The sequence below is a fragment of the Acanthopagrus latus genome, chromosome 6 (genome assembly GCF_904848185.1).
Source record: "Acanthopagrus latus isolate v.2019 chromosome 6, fAcaLat1.1, whole genome shotgun sequence".
In the NCBI taxonomy this organism is placed as follows: Eukaryota; Metazoa; Chordata; class Actinopteri; order Spariformes; family Sparidae; genus Acanthopagrus; species Acanthopagrus latus.
In genome coordinates, this window is record NC_051044.1 from 24,666,046 (window position 1) to 24,690,995 (window position 24,950).

General features: G+C 42.4%; 1 protein-coding gene across 1 annotated transcript in view; it reads right to left on the reverse strand.

Annotated features, from left to right (window-relative positions):
* Nucleotides 1–8,937: 8,937 nt before the first annotated feature.
* Nucleotides 8,938–24,950, reverse strand: part of tafa4b (TAFA chemokine like family member 4b) — a 59,526-nt gene continuing 43,513 nt past the window's right edge. Inside the window, exons 5-6 of the mRNA XM_037101642.1 lie at nt 11,369–11,493; nt 8,938–9,359 (exon numbers count right to left, since the gene is read on the reverse strand). Of these exons, the coding sequence (XP_036957537.1) occupies nt 9,348–9,359; nt 11,369–11,493 (137 nt within the window). The 3' untranslated portion in view covers nt 8,938–9,347. The remainder of the gene's footprint in view (nt 9,360–11,368; nt 11,494–24,950) is intronic.

A 24,950-nucleotide genomic window follows, 5' to 3' on the forward strand; every position in this document is an offset into this window, starting at 1 on the left:
CACTGGCTATTGTGAGAAGCGAGCGCTTTCAACGCTACTGAGCTAATTTCCTCTGATGATGGTCTTAGCGCGTTGTCTTTGTGTCGGCACAGAGGAGCGCATGGCCATGAGGCGGACAGCTAGATGATGTAACCCACCCACCCAATGCCAAACAAACACATGTCTCTTGTCTGGCAGAAGCCACCCACTGTTCTCAGTTACTTCATGCAAAAAAAAAAAAAAAAAAGGTGGGGGGGGCCTCATTTGAAGTAAAGATAAAGCAAATCCCGGAGCAAGAAAAAGTCCAAAAAAAGGCCTCATCTTTTTTTCACTTTCCCCAGACAGATGAGCTCTGTAGGAAACCAAAGAGAGATGCCAAGAGGAGAGAGAGCATTAGCATAGCCATCACGGCTAATTGCAAAGTGTTACGGTAAGGCAAGGCGAGGATTACTGCAGCAACTGCAGTCACTTGGGCACAGCGACAAATGCGAATATGTATGACTTTGAAGTTGAAATGATTCTGGTGTCCTACTGTCCACAACATTTGTGATGTATTCTGATACAAAAACAGGCAATATATTGTCAAAGCACCTGACGGTACAGCTGTACAGCTTCCTTCAAAGAGAAATTTGCATTTGAATGGCGCGAGTACCCGTCACTTCCACAACAATAACAAGGCAGCAGTGCTTTTACCAGTGACCAGTGTGGAGAAATGTCACATCTTGATACCTTTTTCTCTGTTAGATAAGACGAGAATGAGACTTCAAGACATTTTCTCCCACTTCTGCAAAGTACGGCTCAAGTGAAGCAACCGCAGATAAGCTTGTTTCTCCGTCTGCGGACATGATGGGAATGTGAAGTGTGCAAAGTCAAAAGAGGCTGCGAAACAGTGCGTGCTTGTGTCTGCGTTCGTGTGCATGCGTGTGTGCGTCCGCGCGTGTGCGTGTGTTTGTTGGCAGACTGAGGCTTGAAACCAGGCTGGTGCATTTATTTATATCAGCACGTTTTTTTAGCCCTGCAGCTGGCAAGATGAAAGGGTTACCGCAGTATAGACGACGCGTGTGTCTCTGTGTGTGTGTGTGTGTGTGTGTGCGTGCATGTACATATGATTGGTGCGTGTGAGAGCGGATTATTAATGACTTTCATCCAGGTAACGTGAGGCAATCTCACACACTTACATTTGCTGTTTTCTGACATTTTGTGCCAGAGGGGGACAGAATGAAATGTTTTGCTGTGACAGTGTTCCTCTCTCTACCCTTTTACTGACACAGATTTCTCCTCTCTATCCCTCCATCCTCTTCCTGCGTATCTGTTTTGTTTCCTTCTTCTTCTTCTTCTTCTTCTTGTGAAGTCTGTCCTGCATCTTTCTTATTTTATCTTTTCTTTCTTTTATGTCTCTCTCTTGCTCTCTCTGCAGCCATCTGCTCTTTTGTTTCTCTCTGGCTGTGTTGTTGCCATACACTGGCATGATGGCTTACCCTTCCATTCCGCACAGAAAAGCATTACAAGAGGAAAACATGGAGAGTGGCTGAAAGGGAATGGAAGCCAGCAGGGAAAAAAGAACTATACCTGGCAAGTGTTGAATCGCCACGGCTGGCCGAGGCGAGGACTGAAGGAAAGAGAAAAGCATTAATAAAGGTTAGCACCAGGAAGGCCTTCCTCTCCCCCCCCATGTGCTCTCACTCCCTCTCAGCCAGAATCAATGCTCCAAAATCCCCCAAAGCCAGATCCTCTTACATCCTATCAATTATTCAACCTGCCTCTTTTGTACAACCACTCCTGTTTACAAGGACTGCCTGGCCAATTGTAAATGTTTGTGTGCCCGCTGAGCCCCCATCACCTCGCAGCCACACACGTTGATTACACAGTGATTTAGCTCCACTCTGCCATCCCCCGCCGCCCCCTCGCCACTCACATCTGTGCTGACGGCGCATCTGTCAGGCTGGCACAGCGGCAGCCGTAGAGGCGGCTAGCCCTGGGCGCTCAGGGCAAGTAGGGTAGAGCGGCACGAGAGACGCCAGTCACCGCCTGTGGAGCTTGTCGTCTGGGCTGGGGTCTGGCTGAGGGCACGGCATCTGGCTGCCAGGCCCAGCAGATGTGCTGCCACGCTCAGGAGGCTCTGAAAATATGCGTCTGGTCTACAGCACCCGCAAAATAGCTGGTGGACAGAAAACAGTGCCATTTCCAGAGAAATGCCTTGAATGCGTAAAGAGAGGAAGTCGTCCATATAGCTTGTGTTTTGTATTGTTATACTTTTTAAAAAGTTTGAACACGTTCTTCCGGCTTTCTGTTCATATCCTAAGCTCAATGGGTATCTACTGCTATACAGGAGGGTTGCTTTTGAGTGTCTGTTATTTCCATCGCTCACGTATTGTTTTGTTCGCAACATATCCAACAACCACAGTGGCACAGTGAAAACCATCAGAGAGAGCTGACGTCCTGATGTCGTTTCCTCTTGCCTCTGTAATGGCTGTGTAAAGCTGTCTCTTTTACTGAGGGTTTCTTAAATATCCATTTTCTGAAAAAGTCATATCTTCTATACAGGACTTGCTCTTAGAATTAGAACTCTTTTGTAATTCAACAAAAAACAATAATTCATTTTGAGAGCATGTAAAAACTACAGCTGCCATGAAAAATTTCCAGCGTGGTTGGGAGGATTTCTTTCCACCGTATCTACAAACACCCTCGTGTCATTTTTTCCAGCTTCTTCACAGTAATTTCTGCTGTCTTCAAAAACTGCCAGCGGTCCTGTCCATGGCCGAATTAAACCATGGATGGCAGCTTCATTATATTTTTGCACAGAGACTCAGACACCAACCAGCACTCCTGTACTGATACACTATTTAGCCCTAAGGTTTTCTGTATGCCAGTTGTGGTTTTAGAATAAAACCTTGCGTTATTTATGAAAATTCATCATGTGGGCACAATTTAAACAGGATTCTCTGCGGGGCAGAACATCTACTTACACAAGACCCCAGTGATGTTTTTTTTTGTTTGTTTTTTTAACTAAAGTGAAGCAAATTCTGAAACAAATTTGCAGTTAATTAAATTAAAAATGAAGTGAGACCTGTTGAACCTGGAGCTTTTGACTTTCCAGCCTTGTCCGTCCTCATGTCTCATCATGGATGGATTCAGTCTTCTTGTCGCTGAAAACTGAAATATTAGACATACATTTCATGTTTCCCTTTCAGTAATATTAGGGTGTTTGGTTGTAGTTATATCCCAAGGGGGTAAAAGAGATAAGCAATAGTGTTGCAGGGATGACATATTTGTGTAAGCTTACCCAGATGTTAGCATTGTCCTGATTCCCTCAAAATAAAGCCTTGCCGCAGCGGCCCCAGGTGGCCCTTTACTGCATGTTATCCCTCCCTTTTGCGTTTCCTGTCACTGAGTGTTTCCTGACGCTCATCTATTTTATGTTGTGCAACAAAACTTGAAAATGTTTTGGGGATCTCACCAGAAACCTGTTAAAAAAACAACAACAACAACAACAACAACGCTGAGACTAGGAGCAGTAGAGCAAAAATGCTAACTCATTTCTTAGTTTTAAGGCTCATTCCTGATGCACTCTCATAGGGTTAGTGCCCCGTTGGGTTCAGGTTGAAGCTCTTGAATGCTACCACTTACTGGAACAGCCTTAGCATGGCCATGGCAGCATTTTATGATTTGAAAAATAACAATGTACTCAAGTTTCACTGTCCAGTACGCTAGCTGAAGTCCATTAAGCTTAAAATGTGAACAAAAAACCACTGAAAGATGTTTCAGGTTCGCAGAAAGATGAATGAGAGACAAACTGAGTCACAGGTGCGAGCGGGAACAGGGCTTTTATGCCAGAAGCACCTCAACAGTGTAGAACTTGTGGAGTCTCTCCTTGTAACTATTTTAAACGTGTAGCAGCGGGCCACAGACACAGCGGAACTAATGGTTTCTGTGTGTTTGATCCTCCCTTGTTATCTCTCATCACTCTCTCCGTACCTCACCTGCCAGGGAAATTTATGAGGCCGCTGTTTCTCCACCCAACGCACCAGACAAGAGATACTTCTCAGGCAAACAAACCATTAATTTGGTAAATAAGGAAGGAGTAGCACATTTGGATAATTAATTATGAATAATGCATGCAAACTTAGCTGCTGTTGTCATTGGCATAAACACTGAAAACACTTACTAGGTCATTTCACCAATTAGCATAAACGGGGCCCGTTTGACAATTAAATTCATATGTGTCATCTGAATGTGTCTCTCTGCTCGCGTGTTCCCACATGTCGGGGGGGTGCTCACCACATTGTTGGCGGTAATACAGTGTGACAGTCAAGTAAATGCAATTTCTCCAGATTAGAGACAGGCTTTAAATAGCGCTGTTCCCATACCATATTTGCTAGCTGAGAGCCACAGGCCACGCGCCACACTGCAGTCGCTATAGTTATATCCTCAGCGGCGACGGGCGAGCAACGTTTTGTTCCCATAAGCATGGCGACTAATCACGCTGTCATGTGAGTGAGTGTGTGTGTGTGTGTGTGTGTGTGTGTGTGTGTGTGTGTGTGTGTGTGTGTAATCTTATAGCTTCAGTACTCAAAATTAGATCTGTCACCTCTGCCCAATGTAATGGAGATATTGTGTATTGAAACATATATTTCTGCCGTCTGATAGCGGCATTACAACATCAGTGTAACGGTGAGATTTTTTTGCATGGCGCAGCATAAAGGCAGACGAAAATTGAATTTACATACAAATATGAATTGCTTACATGGACTGTTCAGTTATTCACACCCCCTTGTGCAAACAGGGATACAGCACACACACACCCTATTGCACACAAATACAAGTATGGAAGTGCTCAATAGAAATGGTAGCTGTCAGTTAAATGCATGTATGTAGGTCCTGTACCCTCCCAAACACACACACACACACACACACACACACACACACACACACACACACACACACGTGCACACGCACACCGCAGGGCTCCTCTTTATCAGCACCGCTCACATTGGCACCGACACATGCATTGCCAAGACTGCCAGGCTACGGCCATGCTAATGTAGCCCGTTAGTCTAACAAAGGCTCAGGTCAATGGAGCCTCCAGTGGCTAATTGCTTCAGAGAGATAAGTGAGTTTGACGACGCAGCAAGGAATGGCTCAGCGAAAGGAAGCAGTGAGGGAGAAGATGTTAATGAATCCCCTGTTCACTCCACCATCAATATCGGGCCGTCGCAGGCCCGCTGCAAAATGAATATTAAAGACACTTTTGATTGTTTGCCCTTTTTTTCCCATCGGTTTCATTGAATTTTAATGGGCTGTGTTGTGGTGTTTTTGTCACATATTCTATGCTGGGTAAGAGAGTGGAGCTAATGCAATTAATCCCCCCACCATCACCTGACGGCTAACCAGCTGCGGTAGCCAATAAACTCACGTGACCGTGTTTCACTAATCCAACGCGCCGCGCCAGAATACTAAATGAAGGGGACCGACTTCATTGTGTTTCCGAGAGAGCTGAGTGATGATAAAAACGCCTGAGTACAATTAGACGGAGTTTGAATGAGGTATTTTTTTCAAGAGCGTTTTTGCACATCTGATCCAATTTGTGTAATTACATGTCATGGTTGTCAGGAGAAAGATTTGATCTATGAAGGGAAACATTTTGGCTTGAGTTGATTCGTTTTCCTGTGAAGTGACAGTGACAAGACCAGTGGCTGCCGTGTGGCGCCGATAACCCGATCAGATCTTCTTCGTCAGCTAATCTCCCTCTGACGTATATTAAATCAATGTCAGTTCCAGACAGTGGGACTTGGAGCCCATCTCCACTACAATGGCAAAGCTCTCTTCTCCTAGAGCCGACTCAAGTTGTCACACATCTCTCTGCCTCTGACAGACTCACTTCATCTGAAGATTACCGTTTTCACTGAACATGAATCCTGAACCCATATTTCCTGAATATGGCTGGAGGCTAATACAAATTGGACTTGACAAAAGATGATGCATAAGCCAAGACAACGGTGTTTCATCCCTTTATTTCTCCCTCTCCAGGTACCGACTGTGTAAATTGCCGACGAGTGTGATGATGGACTATTGGAGGCGTTTGGTTTGACGATGCAAGTGGCCTCTCGGGAGCCACCTAGGCCTAGCGCATAAACAAAGACGTACTTAAAATACTCTTCACACACGCCCCCTCTCTCAAACGCTACAGCCGTACCTCTGTGTCTCTGCTTTTTCTTAAAGGTGGTTCATTGTTCTTCTGCTTATTGCTCTCGCTCAAACTGCCTGGCCAGTCTCATTAGCATGTTCTTCTGCAGTCTTGTCCTGCATGCTGTGTGTTTGCTTTCTTGCCCTCCAGGTCCCACCAGTTCCCATCGAGATCAAAGTAGCCAGTCTCCGTGGGATGTTTGGGAGGTTAGAGGCCTGTTGACACACTACAGACAGATCCGCTTCAAGTTAAAAAGAAAATTATATCTTACACTGAACAATGTTTCATACAGGGAATACATAGCCTTCATTATTTTTGAGGGCGACTGGTAAACAGGATGTTAGAGGTGGTTTTGAGAGTTTTTTTTTATGCCAAGAATGGACCGTGTATTAACTCGTGGATAGGCGTTTATGCCCGCTAAATTTGCACACTATGTAACATCTCATTAAAGGTGAAAATGGTAATTCAAAATCCCTCCAAGACACCTTGAGGCCTCTAGACGAGTTCAGTCGCCTTCCCTCTCCTAAATTGGCAAAGGCAGAGGAGTGTGTATCTGCTCTGCTGCAGGGCTGGCCAGCCTGCACAGCAGTGGTAAATGTATGTGCGGTGCACTTTGCAGATTTTCTTATAGTGGCAACCTGAGATGAGCTGTGAATCTGTCCTTAGCAGGTCTAACTGTGTTTGGAACTGAAGGTGGAGCTGCAGCGTCAAACCCCAGCCACCAGGGAGCAGCGCAGCGCAAATTGTCCTCAAATATTGATTCTGCTGCAGAGAGTGATGTAGGACGGAGGGAGCGAGGCGCCAGGCTTATCTGCAGAACACCAAACCTCTGGGGGGGGAGAGAGAGAAAGAGGTGGGAGGAGAGGGAGGGAAGGAAGGAAGGGAGGAGAGAGGGCGAGGAAAGGAAACATATCCCTCCTACGGTTTGATGTTGCACAGCTCTGGAGCGATTTAGCTTCATGTTGGCTGTAATTAAGAATTTCACTTCCTCTGCTGATGCCAGTGTGTGCACGTGAGTGTGAGTGGGCCCGGTGGGAGGCCGCTCAAAGTTAAATGTGTGTTCATGTAGGTGTGTTTGCTTATGTGCCAATGCAGGTGCTGAATGTCATCCTATCCCCACTGTAAATGGACCGTTGTTGCTGAGACGCTGCTCAAGGAAAGAGGGCACTGTGGTGTGACTGGCCTAACTGCAGCGCTGCACTGTAGGCCTAAAAATATTCCATGTCAGCGGTCCCGGGAGAAGCCGAGTGCTATCCAGGCCTCTCAGTAATGAGAGAGTGGAGCTGCCTGCCACTGGTAGCCCTGCTGTCCCCCAGCTCCCTCCGGCTCAGAGCTCGGCACTGGAGAGGCAGCGGCTCAGCTCCCACAGATTTATCATAGCTCACAAAGCAGCATGTCTGAAAGCGGAGGCTCTCGTTCACAGAGGAGCAGCCCCCCGGCGGGCTAACCCCTGGGCACACTGACCCAGCACACTCACATATCAGAAGGGGCAGACAGATACAGTTTGAGAAAGACTCACACTTGGATGTGGGAAAAAAATGGATTTGGAAAGCATGAGAGCAAAAAGGCAACACGCTTGTACAAACAGCTGAGAAATAAAGATTTAGTGTGGGACAGAGTGTGTGAGGACTAGTATGACTGTGCCTCCTTTTGTATGATAGGCACAAATGGGCAGAAGACAATGCGAGAGAGGGCCGGAGAGATTCAAAGTAAAGGGGAGTGTGAGAGGGAGAATGGACAGAGATAATTGAGAGATGTAAGGTGGTTGTTTGGGGCACTGCGCTGTCGTACTCTGTGCAGTAATGATCGAGCCCTGAAGGGAAAAAAAAACATGTTTGCAAAGGGTTGAGCTCCCATTATCAGATGCAATTATTTCAGTATATCTCAGTGAAGAATTCAGGGGGATTGTGGAGGCAATCAATGGGCAATGTGTGCACAAAAGCATACTTCATCTCTCACTTAGGGTAGTTAAAAAGGCTCCTATTCATGAGGTTTTCTTGCATTTACGGTGTACTCATCGACTGGGAACCTGAAAGTTTTGATAGAATAAAGTGAAATAATAACATAAAGACAACTCAACCTCCTTGTTAGAACATTTTATGGGCCTCCTTTTAACAGTTAACATAAGAGATGTCACAGACTGAATATAATAGGTCAAAGATATATAACTTTGAAGGCTGAGCTTGGAAATGTTTCTGGGCAAAAATGAGACGGATGAATCACACTTTGCTAGTTGATATCATACCAAGCTGCATATAAGCAAGGCTCAACAGTCTGAGCCGTTTTTACCAATAACTACTCAGGAGTAATGGGGCATGATTATATATATATATATATATATATATATATATATATATATATATATATATATATATATATATATATATATATATATATATATATATATATATATATATATAACTTCAAGTGTCAGACATTTTACAAAATGCTCACCTTCAATTTCATGTGACATCCACAGCAAAAGATGGGAGATATCTAGAAAAACAAAACATTCCCAAACGGTTTCAGCTAGTGCAAATATCTTACATGAATTTTTAATATGTTGTTATGATCCTACACTGCAGTTCCTAATTAGAACTGCAAAATGACTCCCGCAAAACAGTCGTCATGGTAGTGACTTGACCCACAAGAGCAATTTGATGCTAATTTGCTATTTTCTAGTTCTGAGCTTGCTACCCCCTTTTCATGTCTCCCAAATCATCTGAAACTGCCTCCATTATAAGCTCTAAATATTGACAGCAGGTCAGCAGCACTCTAATAACAGCTTTTAGTTCACATCTCACGCTCATCCACAAATGCTTTGTTGAAATATATACTTTGAAATGCTTAATCAGTAAATGAAATTGACCAGTTTTTTGATCAATCCACACTTTGTCCATTGTGGGAAAATAAGAGTCCATTTGTGTCCAGATGTACCCTGGGCGTCCATCATTGTAGGCCATTGGTCTCACCAGCCAGCATACTGTATATGCTTTACGCGTGGCTCCATGTAGACAAGTGTACAAAGTTTGCGATGAGTACGTTTTATCCCATTTTTTTGATGGATAGCCTGACAGTGGTCCTTTCCTTGATAATTTCCCCTTTGTACGGTAAATATGTGTGAGTCATCCATCCTTTCCACATGGAGAGTTTCAGGTTTCCTCGTGGCACAGTGGCTCCCTCGCTATCGTGTGACCTAAAGAAGAAACAATATCACAGATAAGAGAAGCCAATCAGCGTCATGGAGACATGTAATCACAAGGCGTGACCTCTGTGTCCCGGCTCACAATCACTGAGTGAATTCTTCCCATTTGACAGCGCCAAACAGAGGTCAGAGACGAATATTCCAAACCAAATCGAATCATTTACTCTCTGTTTTCTGTATTTATTTATTTTTTTCAATGTCTTTTTCATTGGATTCAAAATGTTTGTTTGCAGTCTCGCTGGCTGACTGATTGCAGGGACCAACGGTGTCTTCACATGTCTCAGAGCCAGTAATGGTTTGTTTACGCTTTGGCAGCGAGTTGAAGGCGTGTATGTATAGAGCTTGTTTTCCCATCAACAAACTCTATCCCATGTGCACTTATAATGAATAGATATGCCCATGAAAAAAAAAAAAACCTGAAAAAGCTGTAAATGTTTTCCCATAAAGACAGACGTATGAAACGGGATATGTGAAAATGTGTATCTCATGGTGCGGCGTCTTTGCTCTCCCTTGTTAAACAGTGTTCCAGTGCCTCTGTAAGGCAGTCTATGCATCTCTCTACTGCACACCTACGCTGTGTGGGAGGGAAACAGATGGACAGATACAGATCATCATGGTGAATGAGACGCTGAGGTGGAGAAAGGAGGTCATGGGTAGAAAAAGAGAGACGCAGGAGAAAGAAAAAGAGACATGGGGGGGGGCTGAGAGTGCAGGGCCGCTCGAGCAGTTGCCAGGGAATCGATGTCTCGCTGCAGCTGTCTTCGGTGACATCTGCTACGAAGTCTCCAAGTAACTGCTCGCCGCTCCTAAAGCACCTTGCAAAGGCACAATTAATGTCCACTGATGTAGTCAGCCAGCGGCTCCTCATTGCACTCTCAGCTGATCGGCTAGTCAGACAACGGCGGAGGAGACACAACAAAGAGAAGAAGAGGAGAGAAGAGGAAGAAGAGGTGGGAACATGCAACAGAATGGGTGTAATTGCACCTATCAGTCCCAGAGTTTGTGTTTGGCCCAGGGTCATTAATTCCACTGCCTGCAACTGAGCGCAGCAGTGCCTCAGTTCCTCAGTCTATCCCACTCACCAATTTAATTATGACTCTTAATTGTAAAGCCTCAGTGGAAGGCCCCAGCCATAATGCATTCTAATGAATGCGACAGATGTTGTGCTGTTATGCCATCTCTCAAGCAATTACTCTTATGGCGCCTGCACCGCTTCCCTCGCAACTGTTTCAGTTTTTTTTAATTTATTTTTTTTATACCGCACCTGTAAATAAACTGCACCTGCTGCATCCTACGACATGCACTCTGGCGCATACATACACACACCCCGGTCGTCAGTCCCGCAAATTAACTTTCACACTTCAACAGCTTACAAAGGGCCATGAAGGACCCTCATTTAAATCAATTTATCTCATCTGAGCAGCGTCAGTTTACACGGCGTCACACGGTGGTTGTGTGGGGTGTGCTGTGTACAGAGGTCTCGTGCTTTCACCATCAGTTGCCTGAGAAGATACAGTCGCAGCAGATTAACAAACAAGGCTCACAGAGGTGTTGGTATGTTGATTAGCTCCGTATTTTCTTTGCAGTTTTGTACTGATGTTTGAAATAACTCCTTTGACTACTCTCATCTGTGGGTGTCTTGAAGATCCAAACAACCTTTGTTCATAAGATTATTTTTTAATTTGCTTGCAGTCAGTACTTCTAAGAGCGTTCTTCTCATATGCGGTTATATATAATATGAAAAACACCAGACGCTAATTGAGGTAAGATGTATCATGACAAAAAGGAAATCTATTCAAGGGAAGATCATGGTCATTTGTAGCTACATCAAATGGAAGCTCCTAGGTAACATATTTTATATTATTTCTGGACATCCTTTATTTCTCAGCAGACCCTTTAATGTGAACATTAAAATGTTTACATGCTTTCTTATTGCTTAGAAATCAGAAGACAGTGATAATTCTGGTTGACTAGATGCACATGTAGGCTAGTCTTCTCACCTTGGTGGTTTTGACTTTGTTGCCAGTGCTGCAGGACCAGCCGGTCAGGTCAGGCAGGACCTTACACTCCTCACCATCCATACACGGATGCATCTGGCACCACCACTTCTGGGCTACAATGGAGGCTGGAGCAGCAAATGGAGGTTTGGAGGAAAAGAAAGACAGCAGGTTACTAAAGGGGCGTAAGGATGTGGTGAAGCGCACTGAATTACCTATGTGCAGAAAGATGGGATACATTTATAGTGAAGAGGAAGGGCACCCTAGAGGGAACTTTATCAGGTTTTGGCACCCTGAAAGGACACCACACAACATTAGCTCCTGCAGCATATTCTTAGTGGAAATGTGACGAGCGCTGTCCATGGTGCTGATCATAGAGCTGGGACCATCAACACCATGAACAGCACTTATGACTCTCGCTCTGTTCAAGCCTCCTGTATGTCTCAGCACTCATATGTTTATCCATCTGTAATGTGGTTACTCTGAGATTCACAGGAGCTTAAATGTATAGCAGTTGCCTTTTTAAAAAAGAAAAAAAAAACCATGTGAATAGATTAATGTAATCCCTCAACATGGGATCCTAAAGCCTGCACAGCATTGGATAAGTCTGTCATCCGCAGGATTAAAAAAAAATAATAAGGTAGACAGAGCGGGGGAATACGACACAACATCACATGGCTACCGTGTGGATTTGTATCTATTTTTGCTTTTGTGCAGATGTGTGAGTCACCACTTAATTTTAAATGTATCACCTTACTTCCCAATTGTTTGTATTACTCCGGTTGTATCATACAGAGTAAAAGCAGGATTATGATGAAGCAAGGCCATCAATTAAAACAGTGTGCTCTCATGCGATTGACACTCAAGTTTATGATGTAGCGTAAGATTTGTTTTGTATGATGCAAAATGCAAAGTGAGTGAACAAAAGAAAAATCTAAATCTAAATCAAATCAGTATTTGGTGCTACCGTTTGCCTTCAAACCAGCATCAATTCTTATAGGTACACTTGCACAAAGTCAGGGATTTTGTAGGATTACTGTTAGGTGTATGATCAACTAGTTATACCGGTATATACACGTGCTATATGATCATCAGTTTCATATGGAGGCTGAAACACAGCCGTTAACTGAAACTGAAACAGCTGTGTAGGAGGCTAAACACTGGGTGAGGAGCAGCCAAACTCTGTTCCTACCGAGACAGGGTTGTGTAAGACAGTTTCATATCAGAGGTCATACGCCATGGCAAGACCAAGCACAGCAACAAGATACAAGGTAGTTAAATTTCATCAGCAAGGTCTCTCCCAGATAAAGATTTCAAAGCAGACTGGGGTTTCACAATGTGCTGTTCAAGCTCTTTTGAAGAGGCACAAAGAAACGGGTAACACTGAGGCCAAGCAAACTTTGTGCAGCAGATGAAAAACAGATCAAGCTTATTTCCCTTTCGAAATCGTAAGATATGGGTACAACCATCTACTGTCCATGGAAGTCTGGCCAGAAGTCTTTATGGAAGCAGCCAAAAAGTCATTCATCCGACATGAAATCAAGGCCAAGCTACTCAGCCATGCACAAGAACATAGGAACTGACGTGCAGACAAATGGCAGCAGGTGCTCTGGACTGATGAGTCAAAACTTGAAATGCTGGGCTATAGCAGAAGGCAGTTTGTTCACCGAAGGATTGGAAAGCGGTACACTAATGAGCGTCTGCAGGCAACGATGAAGCTCGGTTGAGGTTCCCTGTGAGTTAGGGTCAGCATTTCTGCAGCCAATGGACTTGGAGATTTGGTCAGGACTATTGGTGTCCTCAATGCTGAGAAATATAGCAGATACTTATCAATACCATCAGGGAGGTGTATGATTGGCCCCAAATGTATTCTGCAGCAGGACATCCAACCCAAACATACAGCCAATGTCATTAAGAACTATCTTCAGTGTAAAGAAGATCAAGAAGCCCTGGAAGTGAAGGTATGAACCCAACAGAGCCCTGATGTCAACATCATCCAGTCTATCTGGGATTACATGAAGAGAAAGGTGGATTTGAGGAAGCCTGCATCCACATAAGATCTGTTAGCAACCTACCAGCCGAGTTACTTCATAAACTGTGTGCAAGTGTACCTCAAAGAATGGATTCTGCTTTGAAGGCAAAGGGTCGTCACACCAAATATTGATTTGATTAAGATGTCTCTTCTGTTCATTCAATGTATTTTGTCAATTGATAAAATTATTAGCACTTTTATTTTTAAAACCATTCTTGGTTTACAGCATTTTTTTTACACCTGCCTTAAACTTTTGCACAGTACTACATATAAAAAGAGTTCGACAGAAATCAAATTTCCCAATTTGTGTCTCATTTTTTTAAAATGAAGTACTGATTTGTCGTGTCTGTGCCAGAAAATGGATATTCAAACACAGCTTGAGAACTGGGCCTGATCTACAGTTGATCCTGTGTCAAAAGCCAAAGTTTTCTCAGGTTTTAGCAGCTGACACTCAAATCTTCCAGATCATCTGACCCACTGTCTAGACAGGAGACAGCCCCGACAGCTGAGAATAACTCAATTCCCTCTCTCCTAACTCATCAGCCATCCGTCCTTCTGTCTCAAGTGTGGAGGCAGGGAGGGATAAAAGAGCGCACACATTTCTCCAACTTCATTAAACTCTTGGATTGATGGTTCTCAGAGAGAAATTTTGATCTCTAGTGACTATTGTTTCTAACAAAGGGAGATGATGAGGAGCTATTGGGGAGAAAATGGGCTTTCAACTGCATAATGCAAAAGAACACGGACGAATCGTCTCAAGCATCATGTAGGAAGAAAACACTGAAAGAAAGGGAGGAAAAAGAAGTGGGAGAGGGAGGCTAAATAAAAAGGTGTTCACAGAGAAAAAAACTTCTTTAGTGTGGAAATGAGCGGCGAGGGGGGAACGGGAGAGGCAGAGAGAGAGAGAGAGCTGGGGGTGGAGAGAGGCTGTTTGAGGATGGCTATCACTGAGTCCAGCAGAGAAAGAAGCCGATTAAACAAAGGGAACAGAGAGACCTTTGTTTAATCGGCTCCTTTCTCCGGTGGTGCTTGTAGCGAACTGAAGCAGAGCGGAAAACAGACAGCACAAGTGCAGTTACAGACACAGAAAGACGTGAAGGGAAACAAGGAAAAGCCAAGTTGCCAAGTCACTGCAAAAAAAAGTCACAGCTTTCACGGGGCGCGATGTTGAACACATTGTTATGATGCATGAGCTCAGTGGCAGTAAGCGGTTCTAAAAACCAATGGCTGTGTAATGCTCGTTAATGTGGCCATTATGGTGTCGACGACGGCGCTTTGCACTGCAAGACTGTTATTTAGAGCTAATGGGCATGGCCTCTGAGTGCTATTATGGAGTTAGCGTTCCCCGCAGCTTATCTCACTCTGTACTGGGAGGGCGGGGCAGGCGTGACACAAAAGCACCTGCCTGTCAAGTCACAGAATGAACGGGAGCCAGCACGAGGCCTGTGATGTCATGGGTGGTTCAGATGTTAGACAGCACTCACAGACAGGTCTCAACAGGTCAATGATAAAAAGATTACCTAGGTACTTAGTGTGTGCAGTAGTTCATTCTGAGCTCACTGCCTCTGGGACTATATGTTCTTCCAAGCCCTACTCATAGTAAATGCGCAAAGGTTGGTGGTGGGAGCTGGTCGGATTCGTCCCATAGCTGTGATACCTTCGAGGTCTGTTTCTGCTCTGATGGCAGACTTTATAAGACTACGTCTAAGTATAAACATTTAATTTCAAGTGTGAATGGATGTCTTTCAATTCCATTTTAAAGAAATAGTTATATAGTTAAATAAGTTATTCAAAGTGCCTGTTACCCTTACCTGTAGTGTTTTTTTTTATCTATCTAGATTGTTTTGGTGTGTGTTGCCAGGTTTTAGAGATACTAGCCACAGAGATGTGTAGCTTCTCTCCAATGTAATGGTACTCGGCACTCCGCTTGTGGTGCTCAATGTGACAATAGGTAATAACGTTTGGAAAAACTAGACAATTATGGCTCCTTTAAAATGATTCCCAGACCTTGCTGTGAGCAGTTGTCTGGAGGGACTTTTTTTTTTTCTACAGAACCATGGTCGAGAGGCCAGCTATCTAAGCCTGCTAACATGACAGCACAGCCAAGCCATTAATGTTTACATCCTGTACAGTCACTAGCAGGACCTTTGATTTTGGGGTGAACTGAAAAGTTTGATACCTCCCTCGTAAGCTAGTTAGCACGGCTTTGTCCAACTCCCAGCACCTTTAAAGCTCATTAAATGGCGTGTTGTATCTTGTAATTGCTTGGGATCCGTACCACAACTGAAGTGTAACAATTTGAAGCTGTGGTTTCAACACAGAACCTCCAGTGAAACACAACTTACCATTTTTACATTTTTGGCATTGCATTGTTGAACTACATATAAGTAAAGTAGTGGCCTACTGCTCGTTCAAGCACATTTATATAAGCAAATTGATTCCAGTTGTTGAATATGTGTAGTTAACTAGTGAAACTACAAACTATTTTTTAAAAAGAAGGGAAACTTGTATTATGGGTCAGTTAATCACATCTTATGATTACTTATTTACAGCAAATATTCAGAGAACTTTTAATTTCAAAAGTTACCTTTCTGAGTTGTCCTGCTTGATGCAATACTCCCAGCTAGGTAACCCTAACCCACAAGAGAACATCACATGCTCACATATAGCACATGACAAAACACAGAACATCTGTGTTTATTTCACAGATGTATGTCACGTGAACAAGCTGGCACATGTAAAGACTTTTTGCTCAGTTAAAGCTGTAGTCTGTAACTTTTTGGTTATATTTGCTAAAATTGTTATTATAATCTGACAGTATAAGAATCAGATATAAGGTCAGCTGTGTCAAAATCCACTCTGTGTCGCCACCCAGTGGCTGTAATTTAATTTGCAAGAACGTACCACTGCTGGCTAAATACAACCAATCAGAGCCAAGGAGAGTGTCCGAGAAGTGTCAATCACTCTCAAGCATACCCTCCTGGCAGCCCCCCTCCCTCACGCAGCGTACTGGGCAGTGTTCCTCCCCCACGCAGGTGCGGTGCCTGCTCTTACCTTGTCAGATACCTTCATGCCTAAATTATAAACAATGACGTCGAACAGACAACAACAACAGAGCAGAAAAATGCCCCACCATTGCCCATGTCAAAGAGAAGAAATGAGAAAAATGACAAAGAAAAGCAGTGTAAAAACAAAGAATTGGACCAAGCCAGAGAGAAAACAAGGATAAATATGGGCGTGTCATTTCAGAGGTGGAGGGAGCTGCGGGATTTGTAACCACTCAAGAGCGACCCAGAGTTAGCTGTTTTTCTCCTGGATAAGTAAGGACCCCTGCTAAATATATGTTTACTTCTCTATTTAACATCAAGGCTATGGTGGTGGCAGTTACAGTAATACTCACAATATCGCATATCGTCGTACAATGTTGAAGCCGAGCTATGTAGCTTGTTGCTAAATCTAGCTTGTTAGCTTGTATGCTAACTCCGGTGGTTAGCTTTGTCTCTATAGCTACTGGTTAGCAAAAGTGTCTTTCAAGTGACTGGGCAGTTATAATGACATTAGTTTGTCTTCAGGACACTCTGAAGTGGTTGAATTGAACATTACTCAGGCTTTAGAAGGCAGCATGGTGATGATGATAACCTGAATGATTAGCTGGTAACTCCGTCTACCGTGATATGAGGAATAGCGTTTGTTACTTGGAAGGGTTATATGAGGCACTCGTAACTGTAATTCAGTTGTATTGCATTGGGCTTATGTTTTATTATACGATATATTATGTTATATTATACTTATATTTTGAATGTGCTGTCTTGGTTAGCTGGCTTCCTCTGTTACCATGGTCACAAGCCTGCTCTGCCCAGCAGGCTCCTCTGTGGGGAGGGGCTTTGAAGGCATGCAGCAGAGAGGAAGGAGGAGGGACCTGGGAGCTGTATCATTCAAATAGAGAAGCCCTGCAAGTCGATTACCGAGTGCAGTAGAGTTCCGCAGCTCAAGGATGAAAATGCATGATTATTACTCCATGGAAATGCAATCAAAGTTCATATGTGTCTTATCTTCCAGTTTATAACAGTTATTATCGACAGCAGACAGGGAAAAGAACAGAAGCATTTCTAACCACACTTGGTAATCAACTCGTCAGGGCTTCCCCACAACAGGAAACTTTCAGGAGAGCGGAGAGTTGTGTCCACTTTACAATTACAATTCGGTCAGTGGAGGTCGGATGCTGAGACCGTATTTGTACTGTTGCTGAAGTTCGGTGCTGTTCTGAGCATTATTTGTGGCTTTTTGACTGTAGTTTCTTGTTGGAGGCGTATACTGCAATGTATTGTTATCGTGCGCTCATTTCTGAAGTTGCTAAAACTACGTAAGCTAGCGGTCTGCAAACTTGATCTCTCGAGGGTCTTACTCGGTATCACAGTGTGTTAGACAATGGATTAAACATACACCGGAATATCCCTTTAACTCACAGCTGTTTCATTTACATCGGCAATTACATTTGGGGCATTTGGCAGACACTGATGTCGGTGGCTGCAAGCAAGGTGCCACATCAGGAGCAGTTTGGGGTTCAGTATCTTGCCCAAGGATGCTTCAATATGCAGACTAAGGGACTCGAACCAGCAACCTTCCAATAACAAGACTGGCTCTACCCATGAGACCACAGCCACCCTGTGTTTCCAGTGTTTATGCTAAGATAGATAGATAACTTTATTAATCCCCGAGAAGAAACCAGGATATCATGGCAGCACTTATTTTCAAGTAAGTTACAAATACTATCAAAATACAAGGGCAAATATAGAAACAATAAAGTACTATATACAATATATAAAAAACAATAAAGTACCATATAAAAAAATAGAATGATTAGTAGTTAAAGTAGTTAAAGAATAAAATAAAATACTGAAGTAAATAAAATTAAATGTTGATATTATGCTAACCAGCTTTCCATAAACCAGAAACTCATGACTGTGGTACCATAAATGTCAGAAAGAAAGAACATAAGTATTTAATGTTGAGTTTTCTCATCAACATGTTGTCATGACTCATATACAAGTTGTTTACTATCCATGTCATACTGGGCGACTCTCCACAAGCTTAAATACTTGAAAAGCAGTATTAGCTCAGTTGCCTTTAAAAGGATTGAGCTAATTTATTTTCTCTGCAAAAAACGCCCTATACAGAACTATAGTATACTATTTTCAGTTGAACATTCAATGAGTAGGTGTGAAAATGAATCCCTGCCAAGCACTTGAAATAGAAATTGGATGCATATTCGCCAGGAAAAATGTGTATAACACACGAAGTATCTCTCAGGCTACCAACTCTAATTGGATCAGTCTCATTAAGAGTCTACATTTATATTCACAAAAGGTGCACATGCTAATTAAAACAGGTTTGCAGCTCAGGCATACATTTCATCACAGTTACTATCAGCTCATTACGACAGAGTTTTCACCCAAAATGGCTCTCTTTCAAGTTCTCTCTCCAACTTTCAGCGCGGTCTCAGCTGAGGGCAAACGTCTAGACGGTGCTTTGCTTAAGGTGCAGGTGATTAGGCAACGCGGGGGACTGAGGCTATGTTATTCCCCTGGTTCCCACCTAGTCTCTGGGGTTCTCTAAATAAGGTGTGCAGAGGTTTGACACTACGAGGCTGCCTACAGCTCTGTCTCTCCTTCTGCTGATCACAACACGTCAATCTAACACACACCTGAAAAATGTCACTCATCCATATGCCTGTTGTGGGTACAGCTTTTCATTTCTGTGTGTGTGTGTGTGTGTGTGTGTGTGTGTGTGTGTGTGTGTGTGTGTGTGTGTGTGTGTGTGTGTGTGAGAGAGAGAGAGAGAGAAAGTATGCCAGCTGTTTGTTTCCTCCTGCAATGCCGCCTGCATTGTCATTGTAATGTTTGTGACATCAAGTGGACAAAGCTGAAACTGCAGGTCCCCTCAGCCACATGTCAGTTGTGTGACTTTACATGAACACATAACTGGTGTATTGCTCAGACTCCTGTGACCAAATATAAGCCTGTAAACTGTGTATTATGCCTTGCTCTAGGCCACTTAGCACTTTGAGGATGTTGCCTTCAGTTGCTGATAAGTGTTGATGAAGAACACAAGACCTCCCCAGGGAAAAACTGCAAACTTGATACAGTATATAGCATTTTGTGCAGTGGGAGAAAATTGCTTTAAAATTAAACACAATAAACAAGTTGACGCTGTTCATCTAGGGATACAAGAAACAAGTGTAAATTAAACTCATGCTACATTCATCAGTACTGGAAGAAGATCCTTTACTTGAGTAAATGTACTTATACCACACTGTGAATGAATTTGGGTGATATAGTATCATCAGATCTACTTTGCTTTAAATACTCACTCTGCAGAAAAATGGTTTACTGTCACTGTTTTAGTATTATATATATTAATGCGTTTTTGTATTAATAATACTGCTGCATCATATTATACTGCTGTGGTTGTTTAAGGTTAAGCTCATTTTAACTACTCTGTTTAAAACCTCTACGCACCCACCCGCCCGCCGGCGGGCGATTTCAGATAACTGACTGTTTTCTATACTGCGCAGTGACGTATCTCGCTTCAACTTTCATCATTACGGACATACTATACATCGTTGGAAAGGGTAGAATCTCAGCAATTCATTCATCCAGTTGATTTTGCAGAAATCATGAGCACTAAACCATTAATCATTGATATTTACCAGCATGGTAAACGTGAGATACAAGAAACGCACGGCGACTCCCTACCTTTGATGCGGCCATAAAGCCGTAATATGTGTCCGATCCTCAATTATTTATATTCCAGTTGTCCGTAAGAATCCACTGATAAAAAGCATCAAAATGGTTTTTCATAAAATTATTCCAGCTTGTGAATATCGTCCTGTAAAGTCCATTTGTTTACCGTCTACCAACTTTGTTTGTCAAATAAAATCCAGACTTCGCCGGCCGTATGTTTATTTTCTCTAATTCCTGTATGGTGTTGTTGGGTGTGCTTGTTTTCATCACTTTGCTGGCTACAAAATAAAAGTGTCCCCATTTTTCTCTGTTCAGTTTTCACCCCAGCACAGCCCGTGAAGTACATGGAGCGCTCCTTGTTTAAAGGGCCAATCGGCTTTTTTTTACTGTTATTTGCCGCCTTAGTACAGGGATAGCGTTTTGGCTATCAACATGTCAATCACTCAGGCTTCTAGCCAATTATTTTACCTTTCCAACGATGGTAGGCGTGCCCAGGTCCGTTATGTACGAGCCGAGTAATATCGCTGCGTCTGGCAGCTAGCGGCTAACTTTGCGCAGCAGACGCACTCGCACCGGACATTTAAATTTTTTTTGACGGCAGTTTTCACAGTTTACAATGGCGAAAGCCACAAAAAACACTAAATATGTCCGAGAAGAAGACCTGGAATGGATCATGGCATCATCTGATGAAACTGTAGACAGTGAGTAGGACTCTGAGAGAGAGGAGATGTTTGCTAAGGGCCTCGACGACATCTTAGATCGGTGAGTACCGTTATCTTTGATGAAGTTTGATTGATTTATTTAGCCATGAGTGAAATTTGAATGAAAGTTAGTGGGAAGGGGTTCTTATGCTTACAGTGAACAGTACAGTTTACATTAGCATTTCATAAATGACGCTAAATGTTTAGGGCCCCAGGGGCTAATTAGCCTAGCTAGCTAGGCTCAACTACTCAACCAAAGCTATGTAATCCTTGTAATTCTGTTCTATGATGTAATTCTCTTTGAGCCTCTAATTCCTTTTTATTTAGATTTTTTTTTTTTATCAAGCTTGTAAACAAATAGAATTAGATCTTTTTCACTGACCGGACACTGGGAATATTCCCCCAATTCTGTTTATTCTGTTTATGTACGGCTACTTTTCCTGATGTTTTTGTGTAATATGTAATATCATATATCTGTGTTTATTTATTTCCTATGTAAATAGCACCCTATTAATTGCATTTATATATTTTTTCATTATATTTTTTCATTATTAACATTTGTGCATTGCATTGTGTTTTGTAGGTCACAGTCTGAAGACAGTGATGTGGATTGGGAGCCTGAAAGTGAGGCAGTCAGATGCCCAACCCCCTCTCCTGCTGAAGGCGGTCATCAGAAGTGCCAACGATCCTCCTCTGCATCCACCAGTGCTACCTCCCCCGCTGCATACATACAGTATTAGTATATTGAAAGATAATAAAATCCTTGTTTGAAATTCACTTCAGTATGTCATTTTTGTATAATGCTTACTATTCTGTAGTGTCTTGTCGCATGACAATATCTCAATATGGCCACCTAGAAGTGTGTGGAAACCCCTCCGACCACCCATCAAATGAATGTGTGAAAACATTATGTTTTGAATCATGGAGGAAGGCTTTATAGTCACCAAAATGCTTCAGTAATGTTTCCAGTGTCACAGAAGTGAGAAAAAGCATTTGGCACAATTTGGCCATTTGGAGACGTTTTGGAGAGGTTTGTGGACGCCAGTGACACCACAAACTAAAAACTCCATAACTCCCATAAGGTTAGGCCTAGAAGTCTGAAATTTCATCCAGGTGTAGTTGACAAGATGTAGAAGGCATGTGGTATATTGCCATATGCCTTACCCAAAGCACATCTGAGTTATTGTTATTCAAAAATGACCTATTTTTTTTCGAAGAAAAAAAAATGTTTTAGAGCCATGTTTGAACTGATGTCATTTAGGTTGTGTGTATGGTACATGCTGGCACATTTTCAGAAACTAGAGGTTCTCAGCTTTCAAGTGAAGTATCATACATCCATCTTGGACTTGTAGTTGTTGTGTTATAAGCTTTTCCATTTGAGTATGCTAATTAGGCGAAAATTACCAACAAAGGTGGGTGTGAAGGGGATAAACAGATAATCTAATCTTGATTTCCAGCATTGAATTATATACTAAAAGATCATCACATGTTTCTTCATGTCTTTTTTGACAATGGGGCAGCTGTGGCTCAGGAGGCAGAGCAGGTTGTCCACTGATTGGGAGGCCTGTAACCTGTGGCACGACTCCCAGATCCCCCCAGCTGCACGTCAAGGCAAGATACTGAACCACAAGTTGCTCCCTATGGCTCTTCCATCAGTGTGTAAGTGTGTGTGAATGACTTAACCTGGAAATATTGTGGGACACTTTGGAAAGGAGTTGCTGTATGGCTACCTACCTATGAGCAGGTTGGCACCTCGCATGGCAGCCTCTGTCATCAGTTTATGAATGTGTATGTGACAATAGGTGAATCTGAAAATCACCATTTTATCACCGCTGATTATTTCAGAACTCTGAAGACTGTTCGGAATGTGAGTCAGTCTGCTGTTATTAGTGATAGAAGGGAAATTGCCTCCTCTTTTTTGTGAGCCGTTGCTAGGCGAGTTACCCTACAACCTCACTGCTCTTTCAAAAATTGAACCCGCTTGTTATCAAACATGCTCACAAGAATTTTTATCCCTTGAAATTCTGCGATAAATACTGAGCTGGCAAAATTTGCTTGAAGTTTTTCACACCAAATAAATGGATCAACTTACAAGAGCTATTCAAATTAGCCACATACATGTTGGTTGTTCATTTACAGGGTTTACGAGATGCAGTGGTTGTTGTGGAGCGTTACTGCTATCTATTTTATTGTTTTTTTATTGCAGTTGTTTACTATATCCTCCCTGCTTCCAGACTAGTTTCAAATTCCTTTGTTGTTGTTAACTTTTCTTTTCCCTCCTTGTGCTGTTTTTATTGTTGCACCATTAGACATGTTTGCTGATTCTAGCTTTTATTGAACTATTTGCTCTTATTTGGGCTTGTTAATTTCTTTATTGCTATTCTGTATTGCCTTTATTGCCATGTTTGTGTCCTTTCTAGCCAGTATGAATGTGATTTTGGGCATTGCTGTAAAATAGGTTGATGATCATCTTTCCCTTATAAAACAGTGGTTAGTGAAGAAGAAAAATACAAATGTAAAAAAACTCAAAATTACAAAATACTTCAAAGTGTGACATGTAACTTAAGCTGCTGTCAGACGAGTAGAAAGTCATGGTTATACCCAGCATTAAGGTCAACTCTGTATAAAGTCATAAAAGTTATCCAATAATTGCCAAAACAGAACTCTACTTGAAATAAGCAAAAGCATTTTAAAGTGCTAAGATAACCGATTTTATCATCTGACCAGCGGCACCAGAATAATGCCAGTGTATTAGCCTACATATAGAGAATATCATTTTAGTAGCCTCCGAATTAAAATAGTGGTTAGTAGCCCCATTCATACTGCCGTTTGGATGCAGGGATCATGCGCCGATTCTCCGCCTCCGCCTCTGTGTGAATGTCTCGGAGGTGGCGAGGGGTTAAATTTCACTCCGTCGCTGATACGCCTCTGGAGGTAGTATCAGGTAGTGTGAATGGATAAGCCGGCTGCACGTATCAAGGATGTGTTGATCAGAGAGTCTAAATTCCTGTAGTTGCAGGGAGATATTGATATGGAATTCTAACCAACTAACCTTCGTTTTGAACCACTTTGTCCATTCAGACTTCATTTCCTGTTATTTCACGACCTGATAGATGGCCCTTGGACAGTTTTGGAAATAGTTTGGATAGTCTTGGACTGTTGAAAATCCACATGAGATGCACACGAGAGCCATCCACTTAATTAACAGTATGATGATCAAACTATATCCACTTCTTCCTCTGTTTCCTGGCGGGTGGCAACCAGCCAACAACCAGTCAGCGTCAAGGTAAATTACGTAGGTGAAAACATAGGTGCTGATTGGCCAAAGAGGAGTCCTAGTTATCTGCACTCGATTGTTCTTCCTCAACTACCCGGATGTCAGTCACAGTAAATTGAAACTGAATTGTGAGAACTGAATTTGAATTGTGAGAACTGAATGTGAACATATATAGAGTTGAATTTTCCATACTAATAAATTCAATTTCAAAATATAATATTCAGATTCAGTTTTTTAATGCAATGATTCAAATTTAACAATACACATTCAAATTATGTGATTCAAATTCAGTTTTTTTTTGTTATTAAACTTTTTTATTCATTTGAGAGAACAAGAGAGGAAAAACAGAACAAAAATACATGTTGCACTTTTGTATACCTGACAAACAGAAAGAAAAGAAAGGCATATATACATTTTTACTTAAAAGTCATTATAATGGAAACAATTAGGCCACACGACAGAAAGACACCTCAGCTTTAAGATCTTTTAAATAATGATATATAAGTAAAGTAACAAAGGTATCAATCTACAGACATATTAATTATAATGTCAGTACACATTTTGTGCAAAAATGAAAAGGCATAAAGAAAAGAACATAAGAGAGGAAAACAAATACCAAAAAACAAACAAACAAAAAAAAAACAACTGTGAGTGGAGTCTGAGATTTTTTCTTCTTTTTTCTCTTTCCCCTTCTTTTTTTCCTTCTTTTCTTCCTTCCTCTTTTTACCCATTATTTTCCAAGTGATCCTCAGTGTAGTTTGTCCAGGTTTTCCATAGACTCTCAAACTTGTCATTTTCAAGTCTAAGAATGAATGTTAGCTTCTCCATGTCA